This window comes from Sciurus carolinensis, chromosome 14 (assembly GCF_902686445.1).
Source record: "Sciurus carolinensis chromosome 14, mSciCar1.2, whole genome shotgun sequence".
In the NCBI taxonomy this organism is placed as follows: Eukaryota; Metazoa; Chordata; class Mammalia; order Rodentia; family Sciuridae; genus Sciurus; species Sciurus carolinensis.
In genome coordinates this window covers 49,382,366-49,397,646 of record NC_062226.1, presented here as the reverse complement: position 1 = coordinate 49,397,646, position 15,281 = coordinate 49,382,366, and the positions used below count along the sequence as shown (strand labels likewise).

Sequence of the window (15,281 nt, the reverse complement as noted above, 5' to 3'; positions counted from 1 at the left end):
TTCGATAATTCCCTATTTCCTTTTCTTCTATTTCTGAAATGACACTGATGGTGATCCAAGAAGTTGATTTCATGATATACTAATTTGGGTCAGATCTACATTTTGAAAGATATTGTACCTGAGGACTATGGAACTCTGCTCCATCTCTGCCATATTTATCTCTTGCCCATGGCAGATGTGATCAATGGATCTCAGTATTCTTTCCAAATCCATCTAAGCTTTAGAACCTACTTCAGGGTCACTAAGTTTTAATGGGGCAGAGATAGAGTAGTTAATTTTTGGTATTTTGCTCTCTTTGTACCCCAGATTTTGCATATCACTTGCAATACAATGCAAAAGTATTTGTGTGCAGTAGACATTCAAATATCCACTGAATCAGTCAATGGCCACGAAGATCAGAGGAAGAGCTTTGTTCCCACAAGGCCCTGTGTGACTCCTCACTCTCCCTCCCTCTACTACCTTGCTATCTTTAAATATAAAGCTTTCAAAACTCAATGGTTTTGAATACTGTACATACTCTCCCTGAACTCTAAACCCTACCTTGTAATAAGAGTTACCTGTACTAGGTTACTTGATGGTATCACTGTTCCCTCAAAAAACAATTGGTTTACACTTAGAGAATTGTCAAAAAAAAAAAAAAATACATTGTGAAGGTGAAAGCCCTGAGAAATTGGCCTTGGAAGGAAGGAGGTAAACTTGCAAGCCAGGACTTGGGCAAAATATCGGTGCATCTATTTTCTTATTTCAACTCTTCAACTATATGATCAGTTTCATCTCATTATCTCATTTTACTAGTGGGGAAACAAACCCTTAAAAAAAGACATGAGGTCACACAGTAAATGTTAGGCAGGAACACGATTAAAATCTGGCTGTTTTCACTGTTGTTTTTTAATACCTGAGTTTCTCCTGAAAATGGTATATTAAATTACAAAGAAACAATGACCTGAAGCCTCAAATTCATTTGAAGTGTGTGAATTTAATATGTTATCACACTGGAAAAATAAAACCCAGTAACTTAGTAATATACTTCATCATATAACTTTACTTTTTCTTTGCCAAATCTTTGTAAGTTATTCATTGCTGGGTATGTTTTTCTTGGAGACTGTTAATCTTGGCTCAGGCCTAAGTTCTTACTGTGGAGTAATTCAGATGTATTAAGTCCTCTATTACACCAAGAAAAAAATAAGACTGAGTGCGTATGTGCCTGTGTGAGTGAGTGTGTGTGTGTGTGTGTGTGTGTGTGTGGCGTTTAGATGGGTCAAGTCCAAGGGGAAGTATAAAATGGAAACAATACATGAATTGGGGGTGTGTGCTGAGGGCAGTTAAAAGAAGGTGAAAGCAGAATCAACAACTGTGGCCTTCTGGCTCTCACCAGAAGCAGTATAATGAACTGGTGCGGAAGAGAGTAGTATGGGTCAAGTTTAACTCACATCCGTCCCCATACAAGTGTACACTGCTTGACGTACTCACAGGACCTGCAATGTGTAATTTGCCCAATCATTAGTATGAGTCACTGTAAAAGTTACTAAGGAGGCTCTACAGGAAACTATATTTCTTTACAAGTTTACAACATCAATTCTCAACCAGAAACAGTTTAGAGGACATGTGGCAATGTCTGTAGACGTTTTTGGTTGACACAAATGGGTAAAGGGCAAGGATCCTACAATGCACAGGGCAGCCTCCCACAACAAATTATAAGGTCAAAACATCAATAGTGCTGATGTTAAGAAGGCCCGATTTACAATGTGGCACTATTATTTGAGCAACAAGCTACTACATTCCAGCTGCCTTTCTGGTCCTCGGTTTTCTCATCTGTAAAATAAATGGTACAATAATTCCTGCTTTAATAGGTTGTTATGAAAAATAAATGAGTCATATGTATATATGAAGTGTTTAAAACAGTGTCTATAACATTGTAAACATCACTATTGCGAGCATCAACATCATCATCATCAAAGCTCATCACTGTGCAGAGCTCAAGAGTTCCACAGTATGACTCCTTTTTAGGTGGCTCTAAGCGGGAAAGGTAATTCTGTGGTCAAATAAACTGAAAATTGTGTATTAAAATTGGGCACTTTTTTTGTTGCACAAATTCTCAGAATCTTCAGTAGTTAAAATACAAGACATGCAGAATTTTCAAAACTGACCAAAGAATTCTATGCAGAATTTTGAGCATAGAACAAACTAAAGAAAGGCTGATGACATTGAAGGGCATGGATGAAAATGTACCGAACGGAACCAGCTTGAGTCTAGCATTGACCCATCACGAAGCCTGTGTGAGTCTTTTCATCTCCGTTGGCCTTGGTAATCACCAACCCAAAAGAAAATCAGGACCTTCCAGGTTGGAAAGTCCTGTTGTCACATATCACCAGCAGACCTCAAAGACATGCATCATCAGATGTAAGGACACCACGGCCAAGCAAAATGAAGAATGGTGATAATTCCCAGGATAAACATAACTCTCAAATTCCTGTTATTGAGGAAGCTTAAATATTCAACATGGAAAATCAAGATGAACCTGATATAGAAAATAAATGCTTGCTTAATTGTTGTGTTTTTGCAAATGTAGTCAAATTTTTTAAGCACAAAGCAGAGCTTGGAGAAGGGACTATGAACACAATAAAAAGTTCCCAACTATCAAAATGTGCACCAGGATAATTTACTCAATTATTTCTTCATAGGTGTTAACTCAATTATTTCTTCATAGGTCAGTAGAGAATATGCCAAGATAAGACTGAGAGTTCAAGTAAATAAGATTTATTTGGGGAGAAAGATGCACATATATTAAGGCATGCATTGAGTGCTCTAACAAAGGTTCAAACAAAGGTCTATGAGAGTGGAGTAATCTCAGTTATTCCCATTTTTACACATTAAATGCATAATGGTAAAGTCACAAAATTTAAAAATAAAATGTATACATCTATCTTTTAATTTGGGTTTCTAGATGAGAGCACTCCAGATGATGCCATTCAGGCATCATTTACAGGTATCAGGAAGGTATTGACTCTGTAAGGCATGTGTACTGTTTGTCATTCACTATGATTGTCACCCTGGTTTGGCCTGAATCCTCCAAGTGTGACAGTGATGATACTCCTTTGAGATACAGAGTGAAAAGAATATGACTTCTTTGTCCAGAGCACCATTTCATCGTATTACAATATTCAGCTATTTTTATTTGCATAAGTGGAAACTTTTTCTCAGAAGAATAGTCAGTATGCAGATGGGTTACTCTTTAATGCCTTTATCTTATCTAGTGAAGCCTACTGTTCTCCTATCAGAATAAGAACGTTAAAAAAAAACAAACTACTTTTGCATCCATGGATCCCTCCTCAGAAGAAATGCATAAAGTATATCAGATTACAAAGGAAACCAATGCCAAAATATCTAAATTATAAAACACAAATTTTGTTACAATACATGCATTGCTTTATTAACATATTAAATAACAAGATCAATCTAGCAGGTCCAATAATTACTATAATGTCAAAGCTGCGTTAAACAATTTCTAGCTATTAGAACTTGCAATGTAATACAAAAGTGTCTCATTTCTACTCATGAAAATGTCACAGCTCCTGTTAAATATTAATGCAACTTGTTGCCTCCTTCGTAATTGAAGGAAATGATAAATTTCACTTACAGGTTAATGAAAATAAAATATAAGTTTTGGGTTTTGTATATGAGCTCACACTCCCTGAATTCCATCCACAGGTCCTCTCATGATCTGTGGTCTCCGGATTTAGTAGCCCTTAATTTAGATGATGTCCTAAAGGTTCAAGAACGTCCACAAGTGAAAAGAAAAAAAAAAAAAAAAACTGATTCATCACCTTGTTTAATTCCCTCTTCTCATTGGAAATAATTCCAAAATGATCTCTCCATATTATGATAGAAGTATCCAGGTACACTTACAAAATATTTTTGCCTGTATGAGCTCATTTGATCCTCACAGCATCCCTGGGAGGGAATATTAGTGCTTAGCATAACCCCATTTAACAAATGGGGAAGGTGAAGCAGAGAGATTTTAGTCTTGTCCAAGTGACACACCAAGAAGTTAAGTTCTGAACTGGAACTCAAATACATCCTGACTTTGAAGTCCATGCACAAGCCATGACTCCTGCCTGGCCTCTGTAATGCAGGAGTGGGAGCTGGAGACAAGTGTGTGCTAAGACTGTTCCCTCCTCTGAGCTGCTACTCAGATGGAGAGGCCCTGGTAACTGATAAGTGACATTTGTTCATTTCCGTTGCTTACTCTCATATATGATTATGCATAAACTAGTGTTATTTTCTAGAATGCCACAGGTGCCAGCAACTCTATTTTTGATGACAAATTGGTCTGGTTTTTTTCCTTCCAATACTTAAATTTCAACTTTCAGTCAGTATAGTTGCAGATTTTAATTTTCATACACAAAAAGGGACAATGGTTTCCTACTTTCAGTCTACTTTAGAATATTCTTTTTTAAAAAAAAAATATATCTCTCTTTCAAAATGTGTGGGTTTGGTTGTCTTTTGTGTTGTTCTGGAATGCTGTTTTACATTACCCTGTCCTCCAACTTGCTTTTGCCATGTAAGGCTTTTGTTTTCCTGGAACATAACCACTCTGCTCCAATTAGTGTCCAAAGAGGAATTCATATTAAAAAAAACTAAAGCTTCCACTGGTTTTGCTATTATAAAGTCACTATTCCATTATGAAATTTATCTTTTACATTTCTAGTTTCTTCTCATGAAAATCTAATTGTTTTTACATTTTTGCTTTGACATTTGAACTCATTTTCATGTATATATGATGTATTTAATGCATATATTTAACAGCAATATATGTATATATATACATATATGTATATACATTGCTATTAAAGCTCTACTTATTTCTCTGCATTTTAATCATTTTTTTTTCAGTCTGCAAACTGACTTAGTCCATTCTTCAGCCTTCTGACTTTGCTCTTTTATTGGGCGCCCAGGCTGGATTTCAGACATTGCAAAATGTTAGCATTGAAAGGGGCCTTTGCAATTATCCTGTTCAGTAGTGCAAGATCTTTAACCTCCACAAGATAAAACTAGTAAGTCCTAACCTCTTTTGCCAACTGGGATAGAGAGCAGTCAAAAAGGCTGGACTCAGGAGAGAGCAGTGGGAAAGGTTGGAAGCAGGCGAGAACAGTTCTAACAGGGAAACTTAGGTGCAGGTAGTGCTTTACCTGGTTATGGAAGTGAATGTGTGATTGTGTGTGTGCGCTCGCACGTGTGTGTGTGTGTGGAGGTGTATGTGTGTGTAAGGGTAGTGCCTTCCTGTGAGGAATTTCCTTAAGACACCTACAAGAAGTACAGTGACAACAGGCATTTAAAACTTTTAGAGGGACTGTGTTTAAGAAACATATGCAGCCATGAAGTGTATCCACAGTTCACACATAGACAGCCCAGGTGACCTGTCCAAAACCACAGGAGATTCAACACCAGAGATTCTGCACTGGACCCCAAGGTCTTTTCTCTACTACTCTGCCGGATTCCTAACTTACTTGAGAATCAGTAAAGAACTGTGTCCTCCTTACCCCTTGGCTTTTACTCTTTAGTGGATGCAATTACACGAGCCCTTTTCTCAACTCATACCCTAATTATGACTGATTCTGACAGATGTCTCTCGACCTCCACAATTCCAATAGGTTTTATGCCACATAAAAGGTCCAGGTGTCATAATAAAAGGGAATTATAATTTAGTTAACCTTCATGATTATTAAGGAGGACAGATTGCTTTCCATTTCAAAAAAGAGGAAACTGAGGTTTGAAAATGTCCCAGGGAACTTGTCCCAGGTTGTACAGTTAGTAGTAAAACACCCAGACTTCCTATTATGCTTCCATTCACAAGCATACATTAGAGCATTCATAGGGGAAAGAAAAAAAAATACAGAGGAGGTAATTTTATTAATTTCCTCTTTCATTTTTAAAGAACTAGTCATCGAATGCCTATTATGAATTAAGTGTCCCAAAGCCTACAACCATATTCCAATTCCAGTGCCATGGTTAAAAAAAAAGTTTTTGGAATGATCTTCAGGGAAAATTTATAATTCCTCTAAAATATCAGAATTAGTACTTTAAAGAAACTGCCTACTTCCTTTGGTCATAAGCATCACTACCTACATCATCTGTGTCTTTTGCCAGACTTGGCGATGAAAGGCTTTGCCCTAGCTCTGAAAACCTAAGGAGAAAAACATATACTATAGCTAGGACATTCAAGATGCTACGCAAATGATTCCCAAATAATTTGTTTATAAACATTTCACAAACATTCTGCTTAATGACTGTGAAGTACAGCAAAGTAATAAGCACAGACAGGAATAGAGAAAAGATATGTTTGAATCCCAGGGCCCCACCATTTACTTGTTATCCGACCTCTTTAATCTTGCAAGGACAGTTTTCATGTCCATAACATAACAATCATGCGCCAAGATCACAGGACTATGGTGAAGATTATTTGCAGTAACAGAGAGAAAGCATGTAGAATAAAGCATGGCCCATGGGAAATGATCAGTACAGATAGCTATAAACTGCTGTTGTTGTTGCTGTGGCTCTGGCAATTAGAGGAGTTAGACACATATCTTACTTTAATATTTGATTTTGAAAAAAAGATCTGGATGCCATTGATTCCCTGACAGTTTGGGAAAATAATTCTATTAGTTCTATTTAATAATTTTAGTAATTTGAACATGTGTTCTGAAATAAGCAGATAATAATAAATTATATCATTATTTTTTAATATTTCTAGTACAAATTATGTTTCGGTATGGTTAATTATAGCCATCTAACACCTAGTAACTTGCCTGTTATTCTAATACATGTAGCTATTTTATAATTTTTACTTTAGTAAATCTCATCAAGAAATCCTACAGTTATGATTATCTTCAAAAGAAGATTTACTTGTCAAATATATTTACTTTTTAAATTATTCCTGAGTTATAATTAGCTTTCCATTTTTATGGGTCTCCTTTAACAATGTGTTAATTTACAAATGGAAAGTTAGAATATTCACCTTAACCAATTATCAAATACATTTGTTTTAAAAGGAAACAGAACTTTTCAAATGTTGTCATCATCTTTGTCATTACTTCAGATTTGCAGCCACGTCTCCAGAATCTGTAAACCTCTAAGTACCAAAAATTATACTAAAGAGTTTTGCACTGGGGATGTATCTCACTCACAGGGCACTTGCATAGTATATGTAAAGCCCTGAGTTCTATCTCCAGCACTGCAAAAATAAATAAATAAAAGATTTAGTTCTTCAAAATACAATCCAATTGATTAATCTTTTATTTTCCATTTCTAGCCATTATCTTCCTCTATATTTCTCTTTTTGTTCTATCAAAATATTTTCAGTTGCTTCTGATTGAAAAACCATAACTCCCTGAAAAAACTCTTTTGGCTAATATGAGTTAATGTTTAGTAAAATTCATATGTCATATTAAATTTTCCTTTCATGTAAACTAGAAATTTCTCTTCAGAAGTTAAAAAGTTACGATACCATTCTGAGTATTAGAAGCAATTAGAAAGCTACTTTGTGTAGGTACTAGTGTCATTTTTTTTTACTTCGAAATTACAATCCAAACTACTATTTTTCATGAAGACTACTTAATTTGCAGATATATATTCATTTAAAAAGTAAATGTTACACTTTTCATTATATTTAAATCACCCTAATTCCAATTCCAGAGACAAAATTTAATAATAAAGCAACCTGGAATTTTATCATTATGAGAATGCTGGCCAACATGCAGCAGTTTTGTAAGACTATTGAAGTCAAGCTGCAAGCTCAGGTTAACTTGCTTGTTTGATTTTTAAATTCAGTCCAGTTCCACTACCATTCATAATAAAGGAGATCAGTTTTGAGTCATGGTAAAGAATATGAAAGGGAAATGTCAAGCAAAAATATTACCAGTTACTTCCAAACTCACTAGTTTAAAGCTAGTTATAGCCTAATTTAAAAGGTTTCATTCACTACATGTAGATTTTGCCACAGATATCACACTTATTACTTTAGTACACTGATTCTTATTTAACTTCTTAAAAATGACATGAACAGAGTTGAGATAATCAGTAAAAGGTAGGATTCAAAACTCACAGGGTTATTAAATAATGACTTAATGACTGGAATTTCTACTTGAGCATTACTGGAATTCAAAAATCTTAGATTATTTTAGTTAGTAAGTTTTTATCAGTCTGAGTTTGAGGGGATTGATCCATTGCTTGCATCCAAATCTTGAACTGTAAAGTAGTTTCACCTCAAACATACAATTACATTGGTCATGACTGATTACATGTCACATTAAAGTCAGAAAATCATGTGTGCTACAAGTGTCTGGTGCAGGTCTTCTGAGTTGATTTTTTTCTCTTATTCTATGCATGTCTAATTTGCTACTGAGGACAAAGTCCACCTGAAATTTGACAGAGATAATTTAAGATGTCAGTTGTCAGATAGCATTGCCTTTTAGACACAGTTCTTCCTTTTCTGTCACCCTACTCAGAATCAGAATGACTTCTAAGGAAAGAACTTGGACTTAAAATACAAGATAGAAAACTAAAGCTATATCTCAGATGAAGTGGAAGAACTTATATATGATCAGTGCTATACCACATTGATCATTTTAAAATTTACCATTGCACTATACTTTTCCCATCATCCAAACGTACAGGTTGAAGTAAATCACAAAACAGCATAGCAGAGAACGACAAAGCAAACTATTAATAATTCAAAGTAAGTGAAAGACTAAATGCATTCTTGAACCCCAGTCTCCTGCATGCTACCCACCCTGGAGGACTTTTAATCAAATCACACTGTCTTTTGGGGGTTTCTTCTCCTTAATTAGGTTGAAAGCAGTTTGAATAAGGCTACTGCCTATACCCAAATGGCACTAATTTTCCCATTTGGGATAAGTCTTTCAACTTCAGTTTTTATGCCCCTGGCAAGGAAGTGAAGTTGAATTGGACAAGACTGAAAGATTCTGTGGGTTTGATCTGCTGTGGATCATGAAGTCAGTTTTGCAAATGGCAGAGAAGATTGCTCCCTTCTTCTCTGCTAACTCTCAGCAATCAGTAAAAGTACTGTGGGGAAACAGACTCAGAGTTTCTCTTCTGGTTCTAAATTCACACGGACACAAGCTTATCAGGCAGAACCATGATCAACATAAATACTTGTTTTACTAATTTTCTCTACAACTCTTCCTCTCTCAGTACCTGACCAATCCTCTAGAAAAGGCAGCACAGATACAGAAATGGAAACTGAGCCACAAATTGCTCAGCATAAATGCCCCCAAGGCCAATATAAATTGCATTTTTCCCCTGCTAAAAGTATAAATTCTAATTCATATAACTATTACTTTACTCAAAGGATTGGCGCCATTTGTAATATTTTAAAAACACTCCCTCAAGAGGGGTATTTCTCTTAAAATGGAAATTATTTAATTTTTAATATATTTAATTTATGAATTGGCTTCAAATGTTGAATAGTTAGGAAACTTGTACTCAGATAATACAGAATAGGTTGTACATTTGATGAAGTCATCATTAAGGATGTTCCAATGAGGTTCACTTTATTTTATTTTATTTTTTTGGGCCAGTATCTGTTGTAGTACATCCAATAACTACATACTCACTAAAAAGGCAATTACACAGTAAAGTAGAAAGGGCTAGGCAATTTAAATCTAAAAGTACATTTTGATCCCAAATTCTTCTTTTTAACCCCCTTACTACAATAAACCAACACACATTTTCAACATAACCATGCTTAAATGTTTTTCTCCTCTTCATCTCAACTCTCCCCCAAATTCTTTCAATAATTTCCTGGACTCCTCACATAAGACGTGGAGGGAAAAAAACCCTCATTCTCCACAGATAAACCACACACATGAGGACACTTATATTGTACTAAGGGAATAACTGATTTGCTTTCTATATATTTATTTGCATTTAAAAAGAAGACACAGTTAAAAAGTCCTTGGTGAAAAAACAGTTCACAATACAAAGATCGAATTTCACTGTTTAGTTAAAATTGACCTACTCAAGATTCAACAAGAGATTCTTTTTTTCCTACTTTATAGAAATATGCTTTAACAGAAAATAAACTTTCTCACTCTTATGAAAATTTTTGGAGACACATGGGAGATTACTTCTAAGGAAATAGTCATTAAATGCATCAAGAAATTATTAAAGTATTATCAGTTCTTTTGTTATTTATGATTAAAAGAACTATCAAAAACATTCTCTAAGAATTGTATGATTACATACATATTCTAAAATGTCTTCAAAAAGTCATTATCTTAATTTCATCCCTGAAATGTTAATAATCAGAAATTAGATCTGTAGCTTTTTTAGTTTAAACTTGTTAAGAGACCCCACAATGTTCACATGCTAATGCTACCTAGATACACATACTGAAGGAAAACTGGCAATTTTGAAAAATTTAATGACATCTAATGTCATTAAATGTTAATGTCCCAAGCAATTGCATCTTACAAAAACCTATTACTGAAGAAAAAAGTTGTTAAAATAAATAAATTAAAATTAAAGTGTTTGAATTATCCCAAATAAGCATCAAATTTAACTACGGCTTCAATTTTAAGCAAAACTAAGATAATTTTCTAATCTAAGGGAAAATATGATATGTAGAAAACTTCATTTTTATCCAGTTCAATATTATACAGTTGAAGTTTTGAGATTTACAAGTATGCATGATCCTTAAAGTCATACAAACACAATACACAAGTTTATCTATCTTTTAATTTTACTTTCTCAAGCATATTCATAGCTTCTAGAATTATCTAGTTATATACTATACAAAAAGTTTTCCTCCACTTTTCTTTCCACTTCTACTTTTTAAAAGGATGCTCAAATATAAAAATTTCATACTTCCCTTCTTAATAACCTATTTAAAAATTCAAAACATCAACCATCCATGTTATCAATTGCTTAGTCTCTGATACAGACTTTTCAGAACTTTTAAGACTGTAAAACTATAAAATTTCACCCATAGAATAACTCCTGTGTACTTTTTAAGAATTTCTTGAGTTCTCCCCACAATCATGTAAGCAATATTCACAAGATGTACAATAAAGTCTTAATATCATATAAATAAAAACATCAGAAGCTAGTAAGTCCATAAGGCCCAATAATTCTATAAGATAAAACACAAATCAAAACTTTCTAATGTGTAATCCAAAATTCAGTTTAAAGAGTGCCCAATTTTCATGAGGCTCTGCCACAGTTAAGAAAAAAAGGTGGCGGGGGAAGTTCTTTTGAGGGCACTTAAAACCTGTGATTTTTACTCTTTTGCTTTAAATTCAAAATAAAGGCCTCACCTAAGGATTAATCTTGAGAGAAATTTTAAAATAACCAGAATTAGACTTTAAAAATAAGTTGTTAGTCCTTCCCTGTAACCAAATTAAAGTCCAGAACAAATAAAACTAAAGTTGGCTGTCACTTGTAAATCAAATATTTATCATGCCAATAAATAATAAAACAGAATATTATTGACTTTACTGCCCATGACAAAAACATTTAAGTAAGTAATAAACTCTACAGGGGAAAAAAATAGTATCATTTCTCTAATTTCAGTCCAAAGCTGCCACGATTTCAATAAGGCAGTTGAAAGGCCGGATTCCAGAAACTACAGGGTCCCCAAGCGAATCCAGCCACAGCTCAGCTCCAATCCGGGGTGCGGGCTCCGAGCGGTCATTCTTGCCCTGTTTCCACTAGTCTGGGGGCAAAAAGCGTTCGGGAAGCAGCTCATTAAGAGGTCACTTATGCCCAAGTTTCCTTGACTTCTCCCCTACCACTGCCGCGCTGTGAACATTTCCGCTGCTTTTTTACGCCTGCCATTGTCTGTCTGTAGGATCCGGGGTTCTCTAGGTGAAGTATTGTCGGAAAAATTAGGATTTTACGGAACCTCATTTTCCCACAGCACACACAGAAAACAAACTCTAATCCTAGGAGGTACGGCTTTACACACCTAATTTCCAGCCACTCTTACAGAGGGGAGCAGAGTAAGTGTTAAAGGGACAGTAATTTTAAATGGTAAATGGGCTCCACGCGACATCCCTGGTTGAAAGCGCTCACCCCCACCACTCTCATAGACCTACAGGGTTCCTTCTTCGCGGTTTGGTGAAAAAGAGCGAACCTGTGACTCTGGAAATCGAACCAGGATAACAGCCTGCGATTTGGACTAGAGGAGGTGGTGTTTCTGCCAAGAGCCAGGGCCCGGGCCGCCGCTCTCCGGGATGCGCCCGACCCGGCCGCAGCATCCTCGCTCGCTAGCCCGCGGCCGCCGGCGGCCCTGGACCCCGGCGCTGACCTCCGTGTACCCAGGCCTCGAAGCGCTTCAACTCCGCGAGGGACGCGCCCTCCCGAACCCAGCGCAGCGGGACCGACGTCTACCGGCTTACCTGCGGGTCCCGGTAGGAAAGCGGAGGCGGCACCGGCCTCTGCCCCGCACCCAGGCAGGGGGCGCATCCCGCCCCAGCCCCAGTCCTAGCCGCCTCCTCTGGGATCCGGCCCGGGACCAGGCGCGGTCCCCTAGCCGGCGCGGGCGCAGTGACCGCGGACGTGCGTCTGTCTCCTGCAGGCGCCGGACGTGAAACCTGCGCGTCCCTGGCCGTGCCCCAAGTTGGGCGCAGGTCTAAGCTGCTCGCTATGCTCCTCCGGGGAAGCCTCCCCTGGCCCCTAGCCCCGAAGCCCGGAGCCTCGAACCCCAGCCACCAGCAGGAGCCGGCGTGAGTCGACTCTGCCGTACCTCCGCCCATCCACACCTGCCGCCGCCTGGCCACCAGCACCGTGGCCCCGCCCCGGCCCCTCCCCTCGTCTCCCTCCCCCTCTCCCGCTGCCACCCTGGGAAGGAGGCGGAGGGAAGCTGCACCCGGCCAGGGACCCGACCCAAAGCTGCAGCGCTGCGCCTCCTCCCGCGGACCGGGGCGGGACCCAGGTCTCCACCGCCGCGCAGCTCCCGAACACCGGAATTCGGTGGGGGAATAGGCAGCCAGGACACTCGCTTTAGCCGCTACAGCATTTTGCGGGTGGGAGCGTCTCAAAGGGAGTCCCAACTAAGGAAAGGAGAAGGGTGCCCACCTGCGTGAGCTGAGCTCTGCGGTGTACTTTCGGAAGCCAGACTTCGCAAACCGAATTGCGGAAGTGACTCTCCTAAATTGGACCCCTGCATTTGTAGGGATCGTTTGAAACGGTGGCGGCAGCACGCCCGGGTGGTACACTGGCTTTCGGACAAGAGGGGAGTCCTCCAACTTACGGTGGCCTCTCCGATATCTTAGACCCTGTCTGTGCTTCGAGGCCTAGCTCAGATGCCATCTCCTCCATGAAGTTTTTCCAAGTGCTCACCCTGCCCAGAGTTCTTTTTGTCCTCTTTTGGACAGCCTGGGCGCCATGAATCTCTCTGCTGGCCCTTCCTTTGGGTAAATGGGCCTTGTGCAATGCTCTGGGGCATCTCTAAACACGTTAGTTATTTTTATTGTACACTGTGGGATTCATATTCAGTACTGTATGATACAAGAAGAGAGATTTATGCTTTTCTAATCCTTTTCACTTAGGTTTAAATTCCTTGAAGGCAGTGGTTATAATGTTGCCCATCTTCCAGTTTTCAAGTAAACACACAGTGGTTCACAGCAGAGAGACCCGACAAGAAGACCCAGTCAGAAATCCTGACTGTCCTACTCATTTGTGTTCTCCGCAAGCCCAGCATGGTGCTTTTCACCTGAATGTTAGAGGAGGGGGAATTCTTTTTCTGTTGGTGAATGCAACTAAATCTTGGAAAGCTTCAGTCTAATTAACACTAAGAAAAATTCTGCAGGTGAGGTGGAGGGTGGAGCGAAGCAACATTTATAGTGATATTTTATTAATAGTGGAATAAATATCCATATAAAAATCATTTAATCTACCAAAATGGAAAATATTCATCAGATGTTCTCTAATAAGTTGGTACTCATTTCCTTAGCCAACTACAGTAAACTCTAATGCAATTGATTTATTACAGAAATTGCGTGTGCATTAGCACTTATGAAAGATTCAAGTTTAAAATTTTCTTTATAAGGTACAATTGAATGAAATTTTTGTATGCTGTATCCTATATGTGTAGTTTAAATTTTCATTTGAGAGGTCAGTAGTATTTAATGGTTAATAGTGTGAAATAAACAGCTAAGAATCATTGCACTTCAGTTTAAAACAGACTGAATTCATGAACTCCATTTTAAGGAACTGAAGAATCTCAAACCATGTTGATTACCTTGATCAAGAAATAAGGAACAAAATTAACCAGGTTGTTACTGTTAAATATTACTGAAAATTTTGAAAAGTGAATTTCCAAATTTATACTCACATTATAAAGCAAAAAGAAAATATTTTACAAACCACTAAAAATATGATTTAAGATGATAAACACTATGAAATAAACCTTAGAAATAGCTGAGTGCTTTTAAAAAGATGTAGTTAGTAAAACCTGTTCATAGAAAACTAAAAAATAAAATAGTCCTTTACAGTGAATAAAACTGCAAAACTATAAATTTATCATGGCAAGCATAGTATTATCAAGCTTAAATAATTATTTTTGAACTCATAATTCTATGGGTAAAATGAAAAAAGAAATGTATGTGAGCTTCACTAGGCAAAACTTTGTCCAAAGTCCAACAGGAAAAGATAATAAATAAATAGGCATAAGCATTTCATTTATGGAATATATTTTTAAGCTTTTACACAGAAATGCAAAATAATATTATAGGAAGGATTTTATAAATGCTTTTAACTAAAATTATGCATCATCATACTGTGAATAGAAAATAACCAAAAAAGGGGATAAAACAGCTCAAATAATAAATATCAATTCAAACAAAAACTACCTTAAGCTCACAGAGAATTATCTTTTTAGGCTTCAAATGAGGCAAACAAGATGTTTGCCCCAAGTACACATAATATTGTCACCACAAACCAAAATTTAAGGGAAGACAGCAGATCACACATGCACTCCCAGCCTAAGCTATTAAAGGGGCTTGCCCAGAGTGCTTCACATACAACTTTCTTTTACTTCACATAACGATTACATAGTCTGAAATTTGAGAATTTCCTTCTCAGCCTTCACCTGTGAAAGATGAACCACTTTACACTAGCTATACCTAGAAATAAAAAAATAAATCCAAATTTTCTCCCATCATATAAATTATTTATGTATATATTTATTTCTAAACACATAACAAAGATTAACTTATTGTTTCAGTTATCAGTAATTTTTACACTTTAAAACTTGTACTATG

The 15,281-nt window shown here is 37.2% G+C and overlaps 1 protein-coding gene across 1 annotated transcript in view; it reads right to left on the bottom strand.

The window, feature by feature from the left end:
* LOC124964111 (uncharacterized) overlaps positions 1-15,281 on the bottom strand; it is a 139,472-nt gene that overhangs the window by 19,690 nt on the left and 104,501 nt on the right. The window contains exon 2 of the mRNA XM_047524011.1: positions 12,417-13,070. Within this exon, the coding sequence (XP_047379967.1) occupies positions 12,417-13,070 (654 nt within the window). The remainder of the gene's footprint in view (positions 1-12,416; positions 13,071-15,281) is intronic.